This window comes from Diabrotica undecimpunctata, chromosome 1 (genome assembly GCF_040954645.1).
Source record: "Diabrotica undecimpunctata isolate CICGRU chromosome 1, icDiaUnde3, whole genome shotgun sequence".
Lineage (NCBI taxonomy): Eukaryota > Metazoa > Arthropoda > Insecta > Coleoptera > Chrysomelidae > Diabrotica > Diabrotica undecimpunctata.
Window position 1 is genome coordinate 147,549,088 of NC_092803.1, and position 18,925 is coordinate 147,568,012.

At 34.7% G+C, this 18,925-nt stretch overlaps 2 protein-coding genes across 2 annotated transcripts; one reads left to right on the forward strand and one right to left on the reverse strand.

The window, feature by feature from the left end:
• Positions 1-1,311: 1,311 nt before the first annotated feature.
• On the reverse strand, positions 1,312-2,097 carry LOC140435817 (uncharacterized). The gene has a single exon (XM_072524534.1). It carries the CDS (start codon positions 2,095-2,097, stop codon positions 1,312-1,314), a length of 786 nt encoding a protein of 261 aa, XP_072380635.1.
• Positions 2,098-3,840: 1,743 nt separating this feature from the next.
• LOC140432335 (uncharacterized) lies at positions 3,841-14,489 on the forward strand. The gene is made up of 2 exons (XM_072520167.1): positions 3,841-4,219; positions 11,401-14,489. The coding sequence occupies exons 1-2, from the start codon at positions 3,979-3,981 to the stop codon at positions 12,468-12,470; spliced, it is 1,311 nt and encodes a 436-aa protein (XP_072376268.1). The 5' UTR covers positions 3,841-3,978; the 3' UTR covers positions 12,471-14,489.
• The last annotated feature ends 4,436 nt before the right edge of the window (positions 14,490-18,925 follow it).

Below are 18,925 nucleotides of genomic sequence, written 5' to 3' on the forward strand. Positions count from 1 at the left end.
CATCTGAGGCATCAACTGACATGTTCAATTGGGCATTTGGTGCTGGAAAGACCAATTCAGTCGACGCGGCCAAGAGTTCTTTTACCTTGGTGAAAGCTGCTGCGGCTGCTGGTGTTAATGTTAGTTTTTGCTGCTTTTTCTTTTGCTGAGACAATAACTCCGTTAGTGGCATTGGCTCATTGGCAGCATTTTTAGCCGGTAATGGACGAACGCCAGTTGGGGATACCGTGGCACCCAGGAAGTTTACTTCACGTTTACGGAATTTTGATTTATCCTTGTTGATTTGGAGTCCATTTGCTTCCAGAATTCGAAGTATTGATGCCAGGTGTTGCTCATGCTCAGTCTCAGTCTCCGAGGCAACCAAGATATCGTCAATGTATACATACACATATGAGCATTCTCGAAAAAGGTGATCGAGGTATCTCTGGAACGTCTGGGCAACATTTCGCAAACCGAACGGCATTCGGAGGAACTCGTACAGCCCAAAGGGGGTTATTACAGCCGTCTTTTGGACATCCTTCGGGTGGACTGGAATTTGGTAAAAAGCACGTACCAAGTCGATGCAAGAGAAAATTTTCTTACCATGTAGCTGGTTAGCAAAATCCTGGATGTGCGGTATAGGGTAGCGATCTGGTTTCGTCATGGCATTTAAACGGCGGAAATCTCCACAGGCACGCCATCGTCCATTGGACTTCTGAACTAAGTGAAGCGGACTGGCCCAAGATGACTTTGATGGTCGGATAATGCCTGCCTGCATCAGCTCGTTGAATTCTGCTCGTGCAGCTTGAAGACAGTCTGGTGGAAGTCTTCGTGGTTTAGAGAAAACTGGTGTACCTCGAGTCTCAATATAGTGCTGGACTCTTTCAGTATCCTCTGGTATAGCAACAGTTGGACGATCATAGGGATGGGCAGTGGATAAGCCTACTTCTGGCACCCTAACACGACGAGACACACAGGTAATACTGCTTGACATACTTGGACTTACTAGTCGTTTGTTATTCATGTCTACACTAATGCCATGGTACGTCATAAAATCGGCTCCTAGTATGGGTGTGGTGACATCTGCGACTACAAATGTCCATGTTACAGGTTGGCCTAGACCAAGGTTTAGTGTGAGCTGTTTCTGACCATATGTTTGGATGCACGATCCGGTGGCAGAATACAGGCATACAGTGCTGGGCTGAGTCGCAGTGCAGATTTTACCTGGAAGCACACTTAGGTCTGCCCCTGTATCAATAAGAAATTGAAGTTGGAGAGCACTATCGGTAATGAAGAGGCGGCATGGTATGTGAGGGGCTGCGGTTGCCGCCATTACTGCGCCCTTTGATCGTTTTTTGTAAAATTGCAGGGTGGTCTACATTTCTTTGCTTGTGCACCAAATCTTCGATGATAGTAACACTGTTCGTCAGATGATGACTTGGTACTCTTGGTCATTTGAATCTGTTGCCCTTCTTCAGCTACAGTTAATCTGTTGGATAAAGCATTCACTTGGTCACTCAATGCAGCCACTGTTTTGTCTAAGGTAGAGCTTTCGGTAACAACCATGACTGGAAAACTGGAACACCGCAGGTACGTATCGGCTTTCTTAGCAAGTTCTTCTAGGTCTCCATCAAGAATAGATATAACGCTTCGAACTGAAGGTGGTAGGCGGTTCAACCAAAAATTTTTGAGAACTTGCGTACTAATGCTATCCATGGCCAAAGCTTGCATTCGATGGAGTAGTTGAGTGGGTTTTAGGTCACCCAGAGTGAGTTCCATCAACTTGTGGATCTTTTCATCTGAGCTGGTGCCATACCTGTCGAGAAGTCGAGTTTTTAATTGTATATAGGCATTGCCAGCAGTGGGATTCTTTACTATGTCTTCTACTTCTATAAGTACTTCACTGTTTAAACTAGCAACAGTATGGTCGAATTTACAGTTGTCAGTTGTGATTTTGGCTTGTCGAAACTGCGCTTCTAGTCGGAGAAACCATAGTTCTGATTCAGTGCGCCAAAACTTTGGCGCTTTAATGCCTACCCGTGCAATTAATGAGTGATCATCGCCTTCGCACGGTGTAATATTCATATTGTTTGGCATTGTTTGGTCGGTGTTTGTCATAGTTGTGTATAAAACGTTGTACTTACAGTTTTTTTTCTCGGGGTCACCAATATGGCCTGTTTGCGGGAAGCAAAGTAGTCGGGGCAAACTTTAAACTGTTTTATTGATTTATTAGCAATAAACTACATACTAAAAACAAGTAAGAAAACTGTAATAGTTCTTTTCGTTGTCACCTCGTCGTGTGATCATGTTCTGTTCTGACAGACCTCAGCTGCTCTAATCTCTTCTTCTTTTCTCCGTCGACGTTCCATCACTTCGGTTTTCGGTAGCACCATCGAGTTAGAATCTAGAGACCATCAAGTTAGATTCTAACTCGATGGGTAGCACCACAGTATAGATAACAACTATTGGCTGTGAGTTTCGCCGGTAGCGCTCTCTCGCGGTTTGAAACTTGTACTTTTCTTGTAAAACCGGTATAAGTGAAATATGACAAAACGAGAAAAATAGATATTTATCTCAAAATACACAGATTATGAACTGAAATATTATTGTAAACTGATTACTGAACGAATACACAGAATGAATAATAAAAGTAATTACGCTTTTTTATTTTATTCATTATAATTATAATATGTAAGATATAAGTTCCTGCGACTGGATGACTACTTACGCAAGAGGCCATTGAGAAAAAGACGAAGTTTATGTGAAAATATTTAAAGGTTAAAGGTTACCTTACCTTACTTACTTTTGTGGAGTGTTTATGTTTACTATTTGAAATATATTTAAAATGGAACAAAGACCTAATTATTATATAAATGCAATACATAAAGTGTTGCTTTTGGGTCTTCTACACTATGTGAGGCAAAAACGACGAGAACGTAGCTCAATATAATATATATTATATTATCAAACAAAACAGCTAACATTTATTGACAATTAATTGAAATAATTATTAATCCATCCAATAATCTGACACATGATACATATATTATGACATATATTATGTCAAAAAATGTCGGATACGACAATCAAATATATTCGTACAAAAAATTTCGTATTTCGTGTCATCGTATATCGGATCTGTCAAAATCCAGTTTACACCTCTTGTTTTCATTTTTCATTCTGTTTACTGTTTTTGCTCAGCGTTATTTTTTGTGTGCGTAGGCCTTAGTACTTAGATATCAATTTGTTTGAATTTTATCAAAATGGATATTAAACATTACACTGGATTTAAGTCTATATCACATGATATCCCATATCAACCAGTTACACCAAAAAAGGGGAAAGATTTAGTTGATGCTGGGCATGTACGCAATGTTTCGAAATATAATAGCTGCATCCAGGCCTCAGGTACATAACTAGGGCTCTTTTCTGCATCAGATTTTCTTCCTCCAAGAAAATGATCACTGCAAATTAAATGATGACTTTTTGGAGTCCATAATGATCTATCCTCGCTACAAAATCAATTATTTTTTTATTTTACACCATAGAAATATTATGTTGTTTGTATTATAGGTTATTTACTTACTTTTTCTTATTGATAGCAATAATCCACTTTTCTCTTTGAACTGTTTTATGCTTGGCAACAGGAAATGAATAAAATTTACAATCACTGTTATACCCAGTATTTTTACATGTATCAATACAACAGCTGCTATATCTTTTTTTTTTTGAAAAATCCATATTCGCCATTAATTGAAAATTTACAAGTTAAATGCAGAAAACTGCCACTAACAGCGCTGGTGAAAACTGTCATATCCCCTCTACTCATCGGCTCACAGCGAATACTGTGTTGTTGTCTATACTGTGGTAGCACAGTCAACCCATGTGTGGCTGGAGGTTAACTGTCAATCTGCCACAGCACCGAAGAAAATTCAATTTTTATAGTAATTTCACTTTTTGAGTATAAATATTTGTATACATAAAATCTAGTGTAAGCAAATGGAAGTAAAACAAGAAATTAGCGGTTCAATGTGTAAAGTAGAGATAGAGATAGAGTCTAACGAGTTGGATGATGCTCTTTTGGGAGGCTTTAAATGTGAAATCCAGGAGGAATCTAATAGGCAAAGTACACATAACACTTATGATTATTTGGACTTAAATAAATGTTCCATAAAAACTGAAATAGGACAACATGGAAATAAACTTAACCCATTTGAAGAAGATCAAAAAACTGAAGAAGGTTAGTAACAATAGGTATATTTAAGTCCTCCCATGTTAATTTACAAGAATTAATATTTTACCAGCTAATATAATTTTGATCTGAAATACAATTTCAGAGCACAAGAGAATATTACAAATTTTGTTAAATGATATGTTGTTAAAAAAAGAAATATGAACCACAGAAAAAGACAAATAATCTGATTTACAGTATTTGTGATAAATGTCAGCAACATTAGTTACAGATTATAAATAGTCCACATAGTGTTTAAGAATTTGTAATATTTTATATACCATTATAATTATATTTACTTTTGTTATGTTTTATTGAAAAATATAAAAGAACTATCCTGCAATATTGAATATATTTTATTTTATCTTTTATGATACTTTGTAGAGGCTGGTTTGTACTTCTTAGCCATTGTTATCAAGTACATTATTTGATATTTTGAGGACAATTCTGTTACATTCCACAAATCCTATCGAGTGTGTCATTCTTCTAATTCCGGTTAAAAAAGTTACTCAGAAGTTCCACTGTCACTGTGGCACCTCTGTGTGTGCACAACCATCTTTATGCCACGATATTGAATGTGTTGAGATTTGCATTAAAAGTCAATAGAGCTGATTATTGTCACTGTATGCTGTTAGATTGGGGCTACTAAGCATTTTGGCACACATCAGGACCTCTCGACAATGTTAATAATTGCTATTGGCAATTGTACTGAAAGTTTTCATATATCATTGTTTTCAACACAGATAAATATATAACACCTGCAGACAATTACTCTCTTCAGTCTCAGGGCACAGCTTGCCCACAGTCTGGCCACTTTCCTTATAGAGCTTTACACCCTGGATGGCTCCCTTTTGCTTCGTTACATCTAATATAAGATGATTCCAAAGATTCATTTATTGATTTAAGTGGATTTTTTATATAATACTCTCGCATGGCGTCTGTTACTTTGGGATGACTTTAAATTTATATTTTCTTCTTTTATTTCATCTTTACGATCGGAACTGCTTGATGACGATTGTTGTAATTGTTCTATATCCCTGGCTAAGAAATTTTCCAACTTCTTTTCATTTGTTTTGCCACTTTATCTTGATCTGATGTTTGTTTTATTTTTTAACACCACTTAAATTTTTATAGGAATTTTAATGACTATGTACTAAAAAGAAAGAAGAAAATGATGTTCAATTAAATTTATTTTACTCAATATCACAATCACAATTTATGTATATAATTTATACAAAGATATTAATTAGTCCAATTACTTTTTCTTAGGAGCAGCAGCTTTTCTAGCCTTTTGGTCAACTTGCGGTAGCCTTGGCGGTTTTTGGCTTAGATGCCTATGGTTTTTTCGTAGGACTACCTTTATTTGATTTCTTCGCTTTGGTTAGTGTTTTTACTTTGGCCTCTGCGAAAGTCAGAACTAGGGATGAAGATGACGAAGTTTTAGAAGCTGACTTCTTTTTAACTTTCTTCGCCTTGGTCGGCTTTTCTCTGTCTTTGATGATACTTCTTTAGCCTTAGGCACTTTCTTTACAGATTTTGCCTTTTTTGCTGGTAGCAGAACGTTTGGCGGCGGTAGCAGTTTTTTCTGTTTGTTGTTCCTCCAGCTTTCATTTTTCTCCTGAACTAGGCTTTGTAGATCCAGAACACAATGACACTAACTTGAAGATCCTGATGCTCCTTTTCCTTTTATTTACGATCCAGTAGCAACTGCAGCTTTTAAATATTTTTTAATGAACGGTGCAACTTTTTCCGCATCTACTTAGTAATTTGCAGCGATATATTTCTTGAAAGCTTGAAGATAATAACCGCCTCTTTTTGGATTTTTTGCCTTCGTTTCATTTTTGAATAGTGAAGGTGTTTGTGGTGTGCCAGATTCTGACGTAGCAGAAGTGACTGATGATTGGTTTTCTATATTTAGGAATTTTACAAAGTATTAACTATGAATCCAAAACAATCTATTTGCAATCAAGTCTAGGACTTAAGTCTTAATTGCACAATTTTCAATCAAAACTCACATAAGATACAATATGTAACGTTCAGGAGACTGATTTAAATAGCTACATTTGACTTTTTAAACTTGATAGGCGCGAGACTCTATCGTATTTAGACACATCGACAGTTGCAGATGTAGAGTAGCACACGAATGCATAATTAATTATAAAAAATAAATACCTAATTTTTATGCCCCAAAAATGTCTAGGGGCCGTGCCTCGGTTGACTAGGCCTTAGTCCGCCCCTGTGCTACATCCTTTTCATTTCTCATCATAGGCTTATAGCCTCGAGAAAACAGACTCCTTTTGCTGTGTTCTGGTTATCTACAACAATTTGTGTGTAAGCAAAACAAACTGAAACGTTTGCGAACGGCTACTAAGAGCTTTTTTGGAGAGCTGGGTCGTGGATAAATAAATGACGAGGGGAGCTGAAATGCGGTAACTGCAAAAATTAAACAAAAAGGGGTACTTACATGAATCTCCTGGACAAATACAATACAAGAAGGTTCTTAAGCTATTTAAGATAAGGACGTCGCTTAGAAGAATCTTCTTGCTGGATGAAAGAAGGGCTCTTCCTTTCTAAAAATATAAAAAAGGGTTAGAAACTTTTTAAAAAAAAAAATACTCTTTGTTTTTAGGAAAAAAAATTACATATATATTGTTGTCTCACCACAAACAGTTACAAATATAAATAGTAATACGAAATAACAAAAAACAAACTTACTATGTTACTATCGGTTTACAAACTTTAGAAGTTGGAGATACTATAAGAACTTACAATTATTGTTAATGGGCAATATTTTGTAGCAGAAATAAATGATTACAAATGAAAAATATCTTTTTAAATGGAACTATGCATAGAGGTTAACCTTTTTTTTTTAAAACTTATGATTAGGTATGTGTCAATTGTCGAGAAAATAAAGCTAGCTGTCAGATGTCAATATTAAATTTTAAAACTTGAGAATAATTAATATATGACAACTAGGCCACACTCTAACATTTATAATTTTACTTATTACAATTTCTTAACTTGTCATGAAAGCAATTATTGATGAAAAATATCTATTTTCATTTTAAAAGTTCAACAAAAAGTTACCTGAATTTCACTAAATGTTATTTTTTTTCTTTAAAAATTCTGAGGTTGGAACTGCACTCGAATTCACTGCAACGCAAGAAACTGCATCTCACACTTCGAATTACCTAGAATGACTTGGGACAAACAAAATGCAGATGGAAGCTGTTCACTGGGACGCAAATTTTGAAACTCGGCTTCTGAAAAACTCAGATACAATGGAACCATGTGGGTATCCTTCTAAGTTGTTGGAAACGCCGTTTTACAAATCTCTTAGGTGAGAGACGGCATAAAAACAAAAACAGTGATTACTCTTTCAAAGCATGACACATTACATTCGAGTTCAATTTTTTACAACAAATAGGCCGGTTTCTTAACGCCGACCCACGCCGCGTCTGCTCTCTATAAAATTTCTTCCAAACCTCACTTCACTTACTGCACAATTAACTGCCACAATACTACACATTTTCCTATAAAAAAGACGAAAAACGAAAATCCATTACAAATTTGACGAATAATTCTCTTCAAAAATTGTTCACCCAACTCGGTATAAACAAAACATAAACGAACATATTCTGTTTATTTAACGCGCAGAATATCCTAAAGTCACTCTCGATCAAAGAATACCGAAGAAATACGCATCTGTGATATACAAGCAAACTTTAAAATGTGTTTAAAATCTACCCTTCGTCAGTGGAAGCAGAAACAATGGACAATGGCTTGATGACGGTATTCTCATTGTGAGAACGTCAACTTGACAATATTTAATTCTATTTCCAACCACGTCAACCTTGGCCACATTATGTTGGATTAATCCTGTCGATGGAATTTTAAAGCACCCTCGAGGATGAAAATTAGCATTATTTTTAAATGTTACATTAACGACTTGGTGATACTATTACACATATAGAAGACATAAACATAGATTTCTAAAACATATTTATATCATTTACTACTTCTGCTGTCAGAAACTTTATTATGCTCTAATTTGATTATTGCATAAATTTTTCCTTATACGCAAATATTTATATCATAGTTGGTTTGAATTTTATGTTATATCGAAGATGAACAAAAAATGAAAAATATGGAGACACTAGTTATTGGAGATTCATCTTACGAAGAAAATTATATGAGTCAACACTCTGTAGGAAGAACATTAAATAAAACGATGAAAATTGCGGCGGGACAAAGACCTTATAAGTGCGAAATTTGTTTTAAACAGTTTTCTTACAAATGTTTTTTTAAAACACATTTGAGAGTACATTCTGGGAAAAAACCTTACAAATGTGAAATTTGTTTTAAGCAGTTTAATACTACAAGTGACTTGAAAAAACATTTGAGAACTCATACTGGAGAAAAACCTTATAAGTGTGAAATTTGTTTAAAATAATTTAGTGAAGCAGGTACATTGAAAACACATTTCAGAGTCCATACTGGGGAAAGACCTTACAAGGGTGAAATTTGTTTAAAACAATATAGTGAAGCAGGTACATTGAAAACACATATGAGAGTGCATACTGGGAAAAACCTTACACATGTGAAATTTGTTTAAAACAGTTTATTACTAGAAGTAGTTGAAAAAAACATTTGAGAACACATACTGGAGAAAAACCTTATGAGTGTAAAATTTGTTTTAAGCAATTTAGTCAAGTAGGTAATTTGAAAACACATTTGAGAGTGCACACTGGAGAAAAATCTTCGTCATCATCTTTGGCTCTACAACCCTGGGTGGGTCTTGGTCTGTTCAAGAATTAGTTTCCATTCCCCCCTATCTTTCGCCCTGGCTTTCCAATTTCTGACCCCTAGATTCCTCAAGTCATCTTCGACTTGCGTTTTAAATCTAGATCTTGGCCTGCCTCTCTTCCAGGTTCCTACTGGCTCTTGATATAATATCTGTCTTTGGGAGTTTCCAGTGTCCATTCTTTCAAGTTGTCCTAGCCACCTTAGTCTATTAATTTTAATAGAGGGACCGGACGATGTTGCATTTTTCATAGCATTGATAACAGAGAAAAATCTTACAAGCGTGAAATTTGTTTTAAGTAGTTTTCTCGGACAGTTTCTTTGAAAACACATTTGAGAACACATACTGGAGAAAAACCGTACAAGTGTGAAATTTGTTTAAAACAGTTTAATGATGCAAGTACTTTGACAACACATTTGAGAGTGCACACTGAAGAAAAATCTTATCAAGTGTGAAATTTGTTTTAAGCAGTTTTCTAGCAAAAATATTTTGAAAATACATTTGAAAGTGCACAGTGAAGAACACCAAGTGTGATTTGTTTTAAGCAGTTTTCTTTTCAAGTATCTAATATGAAACTTTATAGTGAGTTTACACACTGGAGAAATACCTTTTAAATAATTTGACACAGCCTATGATTTTAAACTACATAGAAAAATGCAAACCTTAAATTCTTTTTGCTAATTCCTTAATTCTAGCAGTTTCCAATTTAATTCATTCATCTTCTTCTTTCTGTGCGACTTTAGGTCTCCCTAATGTTGGCAATTAAATTGATGAGTTATTCACAGTCTTCAGCTTATCAGAATAGTTGTTCAGCACTGCTATTTTTGTCCATTCGTGAATGTTCTTGAGCCATGACATCTGCTTCCTTCCAATTCCTCTGTGGCCCTCCATTTTATCTTTTATGATAACCTGAAGGATTCTGTACCAGTCTCCTCTAAGAACATGCCTTAGGTATAAAATTTTTCCTATTTTAATAGTTTTCAGCAAATCACGAACGGCATTTGCTTTATTTAACACAGCGTTGTTTGTCTGCATCACAGTCCAGAGCATTCGGAGCACTGATCTATGCAACCACATTTCAAAGGCCTCTAGACGATTAATCATATCAGCCTTCAAAGTCCAGGTATCAGTGCCATGTCAAAAACACTGACCAAATATAGCATTCGATCATTTTTTGACATAATTTTAGATTTAAGGTGTGGTTACAGAAGGATGATTGCATTTTTAGAAACCTTGTAGGAGCTTCTTCAATTCTGCATTTGATCTGTTTACTTGTGTCTAGTTGGACTGTAATGTATCTCAGATATCTGAAGGAAGTAAATATCTCAATGTTTTGTTGATCTATCTATAGGGAAACGTTGTTGTGGAGTTGGCGGATAAATATCATAAATTTTGTCTTAGAAGGGTTCATTTTTAGGCCCATTTCTCTTCTTGTTGTGTTTACGCAATCCAATAACTCTTGAATGCCCTGGAGACTGTCGCATAAAATAACAGTGTCATCAGAATTTCTAAGATTATTGATCAGTTCAGAAGCCATTCTTGCAATAAGCGTTATGCAGTGATGTGCTGGATATTTTTTCACTATTGCATTGTTTCTTTTACTCGCGTTTTTTAAATTTGATTTTGTTGTGATTTTACGCATTGTATTTGTGTATTTTGTTTTAATTATTTTAGTTTTATTCATTTTATGCTAAAGTTCTTTTAAGAACACTGTTAAAATTAAAAACTGTAAAAGTAAGGAAATAATTGTAAAATAAAAAAGTAGATATACCTAAATTAGTGTTATTTAATATTATAGCATGGAGTTTAAGAGCAAATTATCCGCGCAGGCTGGTAATAGTTAAAGTCGAGAAATAATTGCTAATGTGTTAGCCTTTATGAAAAAGGAAGCTGAAGAATGTGGCACAATACCTCATCATCGCATAAAGGAGCGTGTGGCAGCAGTGACAGGTGTTTTCGAAAGTACAATTTACAGAGTCTCAGAATTTATTAACAAACAAGTTTTAATGATTTTTATTTATTTTTTGTGACATAATTTATGTATGAAAAATGGTACAATATAGAACAAATGGAACTGGATTATTACAGTATTAGATGGATGACTTGATTTCAGACCCAACCACGTTGACCTGGACCACATTACGTTGGATTCCTTCTGTTGATGAGATTTTAAACCACCCTCGACGATGAAAATTAGCATTTATTTTTAATCTTACATCCACGATTTGGTGATACCATTACACATAAAGAAAACATAAACAAAAATTTCTAAAACATATTTATATTATTTACTACTTCTATCTTAAACTTTATAATGCTCTAATTTGATTATTACATTAATTTTTCCTTATACTCAAATATTTATATCATGTGGTTTGTATTTTAGGTGATATCCAAGATGAACAAAAAATGGAAAATATGGAGACACTAATTATTGGAGATTCATCTTACGAAGAAAATTATATGAGTCAACTCTCTGAAGTCAAAACATTAAATAAAACGATGAAAATTGCGGCGGGACAAAGACCTTATAAGTGCGAAATTTGTTTTAAACAGTTTTCTTACAAAACTAATTTGAAAACACATTTGAGAGTACATTCTGGGAAAAAACCTTACAAATGTGAAATTTGTTTTAAGCAGTTTAATAATACAAGTAACTTGAAAAAACATTTGCGAAGTCATACTGGAGAAAAACCTTACAAGTGTGAAATTTGTTTAAAGCAGTTTACTTCAACAAGCTATTTGAAACAGCATTTAACAATACACAGTGGAGAAAAACGTTATGGGTGTGAAATTTGTTTTAAGCAATTTAGTGTAGCAGGTACTTTGAAAAAGCATATGAGAGTGCACACTGGAGAAAAACCTTATAAGTGTGAAATTTGTTTTAAGCAATTTAGTCAAGTAGGTAATCTGAAAAAGCATATGAGAATGCACACTGGAGAAAAATCTTACAAGACTGAATTTTGTTTTAAGCAGTTTTCTCACGCAGTTCCTCTGAAAACTCATTTGAGAACGCATCCTGGAGAAAAACCGTACAAGTGTGAAATTTGTTTAAAACAGTTTAATGAGGCCAGTACTTTGAAAACGCATTTGATAGTGCACACTGTAGAAAAATCTTATAAGTGTGAAATCTGTTTTAAACAGTTTTCTCAGGCAGGTTCATTGAAAACACACTTAAAAGTCCACACTGGAGAAAAATCTTATGAGTGCGAGATTTGTTTTAAGCAATTTAGTCAAGCAGGTAATCTGAAAACGCATATGAGAGTGCACACTGGAGAAAAATCTTACAAGTGTGAAATTTGTTTTAGGCAGTTTTCTCACGCAGTTTCTTTGAAAACTCATTTGAGAACGCATTCTGGAGAAAAACCGTACAAGTGTGAAATTTGTTTTAAACGGTTTTCTCAGGCAGGTTCATTGAAAACACATTTAAGAGTGCACACTCGAGAAAAATCTTGATGATTGTGAGATTTGTTTTAAGCAGTTTTCTGAACAATCTCTTATGAAAATTCATTTGAAACAGCATTTAACAACACACACGAGAAAAACGATATGAGTGCGGAATTTGTTTTAAGAAATTTAGTCAAGCAGGTAATTTGAAAACGCATATTAGAGGGCACACTGGAGAAAAATATTACAAACGTGAAATTTGTTTTAAGCAGTTTAATAATACAAGTAAGTAACTTGAAAAAACATTTGAGAACTCGTACTGGAGAAAAACGTTATCAGTCTGAAATTTGTTTTAAGCGATTTAGTCAAGCAGGTAATTTGAAAACACATTTAACAACACACACTGGAGAAAAAACGTTATGAGTGCGGAATTTGTTTTAAGCAATTTAGTCTGTCAGGTAATTTGAAAACGCATATGAGAGTGTACACTGGAGAAGAATCTTTTAAGTGTGAAATTTGTTTAAAGCAGTTTACTAGAACAAGCCATTTTAAACAGCATTTAACAACACACACTGGTGAAAAACGTTATTAGTGGGGTCCTCCTAATGTTGGAAATTAAATTGATGAGTTATTTAGTCTTCAGCTAATCAGAATAGTTGTTCAGCACTGCATATTTTTGTTCATTCGTGAATGTTCTTGAGCCATGGCATCTGCTTCCTTCCAATTCCTCTGTGGCCCTCCATTTTATCTTTTATGATAACCTGAAGGATTCTGTACCAGTCTCCTCTAAGAACATGCCTTAGGTATAAAATTTTTCCTATTTTAATAGTTTTCAGCAAATCACGAACGGCATTTGCTTTATTTAACACAGCGTTGTTTGTCTGCATCACAGTCCAGAGCATTCGGAGCACTGTTCTATGCAACCACATTTCAAAGGCTTCTAGACGATTAATTATATCAGCCTTCAAAGTCCAGGTATCAGTGCCATGTCAAAAACACTGACCAAATATAGCATTCGATCATTTTTTGACATAATTTTAGATTTAAGGTGTGGATACAGAAGGATGATTGCATTTTTAGAAACCTTGTAGGAGCTTCTTCAATTCTGCATTTGATCTGTTTACTTGTGTCTAGTTGGACTGTAATGTATCTCAGATATCTGAAGGAAGTAAATATCTCAATGTTTTGTTGATCTATCTATAGGGAAACGTTGTTGTGGAGTTGGCGGCTAAATATCATAAATTTTGTCTTAGAAGGGTTCATTTTTAGGCCCATTTCTCTTCTTGTTGTGTTTACGCAATCCAATAACTCTTGAATGCCCTGGAGACTGTCGCATAAAATAACAGTGTCATCAGAATTTCTAAGATTATTGATCAGTTCAGAAGCCATTCTTGCAATAAGCGTTATGCAGTGATGTGCTGGATATTTTTTCACTATTGCATTGTTTCTTTTACTCGCGTTTTTTAAATTTGATTTTGTTGTGATTTTACGCATTGTATTTGTGTATTTTGTTTTAATTATTTTAGTTTTATTCATTTTATGCTAAAGTTCTTTTAAGAACACTGTTAAAATTAAAAACTGTAAAAGTAAGGAAATAATTGTAAAATAAAAAAGTAGATACATATACCTAAATTAGTGTTATTTAATATTATAGCATGGAGTTTAAGAGCAAATTATCCGGACGGGCTGGTAATAGTCAAAGTCGAGAAATAATTGCTAATGTGTTAGCCTTTATGAAAAAGGAAGTTTTAATGATTTTTATTTATTTTTTATGACATAATTTAGGTTTACCAAATAAGCAAAGTTATTGCTTTGCAAGAACATAATTGTTATTGGAACAATGAGGTTCCATCCACACATATCATTGAAAATAAGTCATGTTATTTAAACACTCTTATCAACCAAGAAGTATGTAGCGGCGGTGATTTACTTTCATTTACATTACAATGTTTGTAATGTTCGGGGAAATTCCATTCTTTTCTGGCAAACTTTCTCTCTCTGCGCACTGGAAGCTCCACCTTCTCACGAGATTCCTGTTCTACTGTATATATTAACAGCGGGGATAGAATGCATCTCTGTCTGATGCCTATTTGAATGTAAAATTCATCGGCTGGTACGACTGTATCCAATAGAGCTTTTCTATAATACGTAGGTCTCTACCATCGATGCTTTGGTTCTAAATATGTTCAAAGCATTCCATGCTGTAGCTTATCAAGAGCCTTTTCGTAATCGATGAAAGCCACATAAACATATTTACGTTATTCGCTACATTTAAGCCAAAATTTGTCTCACATGTAACAAACTGCAAATAACTAGACTGCATACTAATTAGCCGCGCAATATATTTAACGTTCCTAGGGGATACAATATATGCAAGCTGCGTGATGGGCTAATAGCTATTCTCTGTAATCTTGGCTCACGGCTAATTTAATGGAATCGATGAAGATAGAAAGCACATCAAAGATATAATGAAACAGAAGCTGAGTTAAAGAATGGACATCAAATGCATAGAACCTCTAAGCTTAATTGGTACAAATATAAATTTGATGAGTTTGTTAAGTATCCTGGGGTATGATTAGATTTTACATGTGGTACACTCAACAATTAATTAGTTTCGATATCAAAGGTACATCCAAAACGTGCCATTCGTAAACTAATCAAAGTGCCTTACAATCACAAGACTCTCTGAGTGGCACCAACGATAGCTATAGAGGCTTTACTGGACATCCCTCATTTGCAAAGGATATAGACTCCCAAGAAAATCTTAGCAATGTAATAGAGATCAGGACATAGAAACATCTAAAATGAAATAAAGGATACCGAATGAATGATTAGTTCTGACCATATGGTACCCATTTACAGACCTAAAGTACCTTTCCAAGTAGACATTTTTACACGGGAAAGATGGACAAAGAAAACAATTTACCCAAACTGTAAAGTCTTACCTTGTGCACAGACGGGTGTAAAATTGCAAAAGAGTCGAGTGCAGGAATATTCACTAGTAAAAATCTTAACATGTTTGTTGCACTAGTAGAAAGCACCTCTGTATTGTAGGCAGAAGTTTTTTCAATCTTGCACTATGCAAGAAAAATTATCAGAAGTACTTTCGAACATGAGAGTATCGATGTACGTTCAGATAGCCAAGTAGCAATGGAGGCACTTACAAACCTTTAGTATGTACTCTAGGCTAGCGTAGGAATGCCGGCCGGGAGAAACTCGACAAACTACAAAACATAACGTATGGGATCCAGGCCACCATGGAATACGAAGCAATGAAAGATCTCATAAACGTGCCAGAAGACCATCAGCTAGAATATACCTCTGTATTTCAGACAGCGATTTCTCAATCTTGCAGCGTATAAGAGACATTAATATTCGAACGGAAGCTTCGGTCCAGATGCAGCAATGGCAGTGCCAAAAAGCATCGTCCGCGACCGGAAGAAAGCCTGGATTTCGGCATACATGGAACAATGTATTATGGAGCGGAATGTCCTAATAAGTACTGCAGGAAGCAAGCAGGGCTCAGTTTAAAGTCATAAAAGGCTTTCTTACTGGACATGTATCAGTCAGAGGACACCTAGGTACATATAATAAGACTGTTTTAGTCGGGTACGATCGAATAACTCCAAAAACATACGATACCACCCATTCTTTAGACCTGGTATAAGGCTGAGAAAAACTGGTACAGGTTTAAATTATTCTGAAATGAGTATCAATATGATCTAATATATATGTACTTAGATAAGAGTCAAGAATTTATAAAGTCAGTGTAAAAAAATTACATATGCATCAGAAACAAGACCCGACACAGCTACAACACAAAGGCTACTGGAAACGGCAGAGATGAGAGTACTCCGAAGAATTATAGAAAATACGCTGAGAGATCGAAAGAGGAGTGCAGATATTAGAAGAAACTGTAACGTACAGTGTAAAAATGAATGGGCACTAAACTGAAAAAAAAAATGGAATAACAACATAAGCAGAATGGGGGAGAACCGTGTAATCAAAATGGCCAAAGATAAATCACTAATCGGTGGAAAGTATCTGACGACCGGGCAAAAGATGGAGTAACAACCTTCCATAGAGGTATTAATTCGCCAATGTACAAACAGAATTTTTTATAAAGAGGAAGAAAAAGAAGACATTAAAAATTCCTTATTTATGCAATATCTACACACTTAAACAAGTAAATAAAAGCTAACAGACACTAAGGATAGAAAAAAAAGTACAAAAAAGATCCTAATAAAATAAAAAATGTACAGAGGAATTAAGATACGGAACGATAAATGTAGGAAGTAATCTATTGATTGATTATTTGGCAAACACAAACTGTAAGCAATAAACTTTTTTCTCAAGCAAAAGCCACAACGGAAATGTGGTAAATGTGTGGAAATCAACAGATAGAAACACTAAAAAGAAAATTTACTACGTACTAGCAAACAATAAGTATATTATATTACAGTATTAAAGTCAATCCAAATACAGAACGTCAGAATAATTTTTAATAAAACAAATAGAAGACAAAGGCATGTCTCGCAAACAGAAAATAGGTATATCGATGGAAGGCAACCAAGTTAACGTGCTCCTTTTATAACTTGCCTGCACCGTACTGATAACGACCAAATAGTCAGAAATACGTATTTACGGTCGCCTTTCATCGATATACTCACTTCATGTTCCTGTTCCTGCATGTGCGAGACATGCTACTACATTTTACTTTTATGTAGGTTATGTTTACCTTTATGTATGTAATTCCACAAATAAACCTTCTCAACTTTTCTAGCATAGTAGAAAATCAAAGGATCAAAGCAGAAATCTCGTTTTGCGGTATGTGTTCCTACACGTTTATTAGCGCCTGTTCTGATGTTACCACAGTTTCAAACTCACCATAATTTTGCCTAACTACCCTTCCCAAGTTATCCCACAAATGCTTTATCGGGTTAAGGCCTTTTAGGTGGAAAGGCTAGTAACTGGATACCAACATCTGTAAAGTATTGCATCGTTATCGTGACTATGTGCAGACGAGCATTATCCTGCATTAGGAGAAAATTTTCACCTACAAAATGCATATAAGGTAACAAAATAACACATGTTCTTCCAATGTACCTTTCAGCATTAAGGTCATCTGCCTCTTAACATAACAAGCACTGTATGTGCTTCCACCATTATAGTAATGCCGCCCAATACCATTATACCTCCACCACCTAACTGTACTCTAGTAGTTAAGTAACATTGGGCATAGCGTTGTCCATACCTTCTTCACACTCTTTGAGGTCCATCAGGTTAATCATCTCGTAAAAAGTGATTCGTCTGTAAACAGAATTTTGTCTCCAATCTTCCATATCCCAATCTCCATGAGCACGACAGGATTTCAATCGTCGTCTTCTATGAGTTGCGTCTAATAAATGGCTTGTAGCAGGTAAATAAGACGATAATTTTGTTTTGCCTAATAATTTAATTTTGTTCGCTTAATCTTCGACGTAAGGTCTCAGGTGAAATAATTACGGTACCATGAACATCTACCAGTCTCCTTTTTTCCCCTTGGGCTCGTCTGATCCAAAAGCATCTCCCTTATCACTGAAGCTGAAATACAGGTCTTTTGCTTGGTGTGCCCTAAATATATCACGATCTCCTGTTGGTTGCTCATACAGTTTTTGTCTACGGTTCAGCTACTCGCAATCGAATGTTTTACAGTTTCTAGTTCCTTGTCAGAATCTAGTTAAGGTCTCCATTGTAAATGCTTATTTTATTCAGGGATTCTCTTACTAGTGAACGCCCGGTCAACATTCCTATTACTGTTCTCGGTTTTTTTATGTCCATATGTTAAAGCAATTACTGTTTAAATTAGGTGAACCTAGTGCATGCAAACTATTTCTCTAATCTTTACTGACCGTCGGGGTGTTGCTCGTCAGATCCGCTTTACAGCCGCTGGAGATGAGACAATTGTCAGTGTTGCTGTATGTATAATAATAATAAAGGTCTTTATTTGTTCTTCAAATTCATACAATACACAAAATATATAAATTATATATGCATAAAATAGAATAAGAAAGAAAAAATGCCGAAGATCAGTTGGTGATGATTTCAGGAAATCAGTACCTTTGCTTTTCATCTTAAGCAAGAGAAAAATATATATATATATATATATATATATATATATATATATATATATATATATAAATATATATATATATATATATATATATATATATATATATATATATATATATATATATTTGCATGTTCTGTAACAATCAATTAAAAACCATACCCAATAGAAACATTTAACATTTAAATATTGTCCAAAAACTATCACACAGTTTATACATACTTCATAACAGGTCATCAAATAGTTGCACATGTGTTACTCACTTAGCAATTTAGATTTAAGAGATTTCTTAAAAGATATAATCGATTTTAATTTTAATTCTTTATCTAATCCATTATATACTTTTGATATTTGATATGTAAGTGAATTTTTTAATTGTTCTGTAGGATGTGGCGGAGCTGTAATTGTATTTTTG

Coding starts and splice junctions, on each gene's coding strand:
- LOC140435817 (XM_072524534.1), bottom strand. CDS start 2,097: ATGACAAACACCGACCAAACAATGCCAAACAATATGAATATTACACCG.
- LOC140432335 (XM_072520167.1), top strand. CDS start 3,979: ATGGAAGTAAAACAAGAAATTAGCGGTTCAATGTGTAAAGTAGAGATA. Junction 4,220..11,400: donor AGATCAAAAAACTGAAGAAG/GTTAGTAACAAT, acceptor TTTGTATTTTAG/GTGATATCCAAGATGAACAA.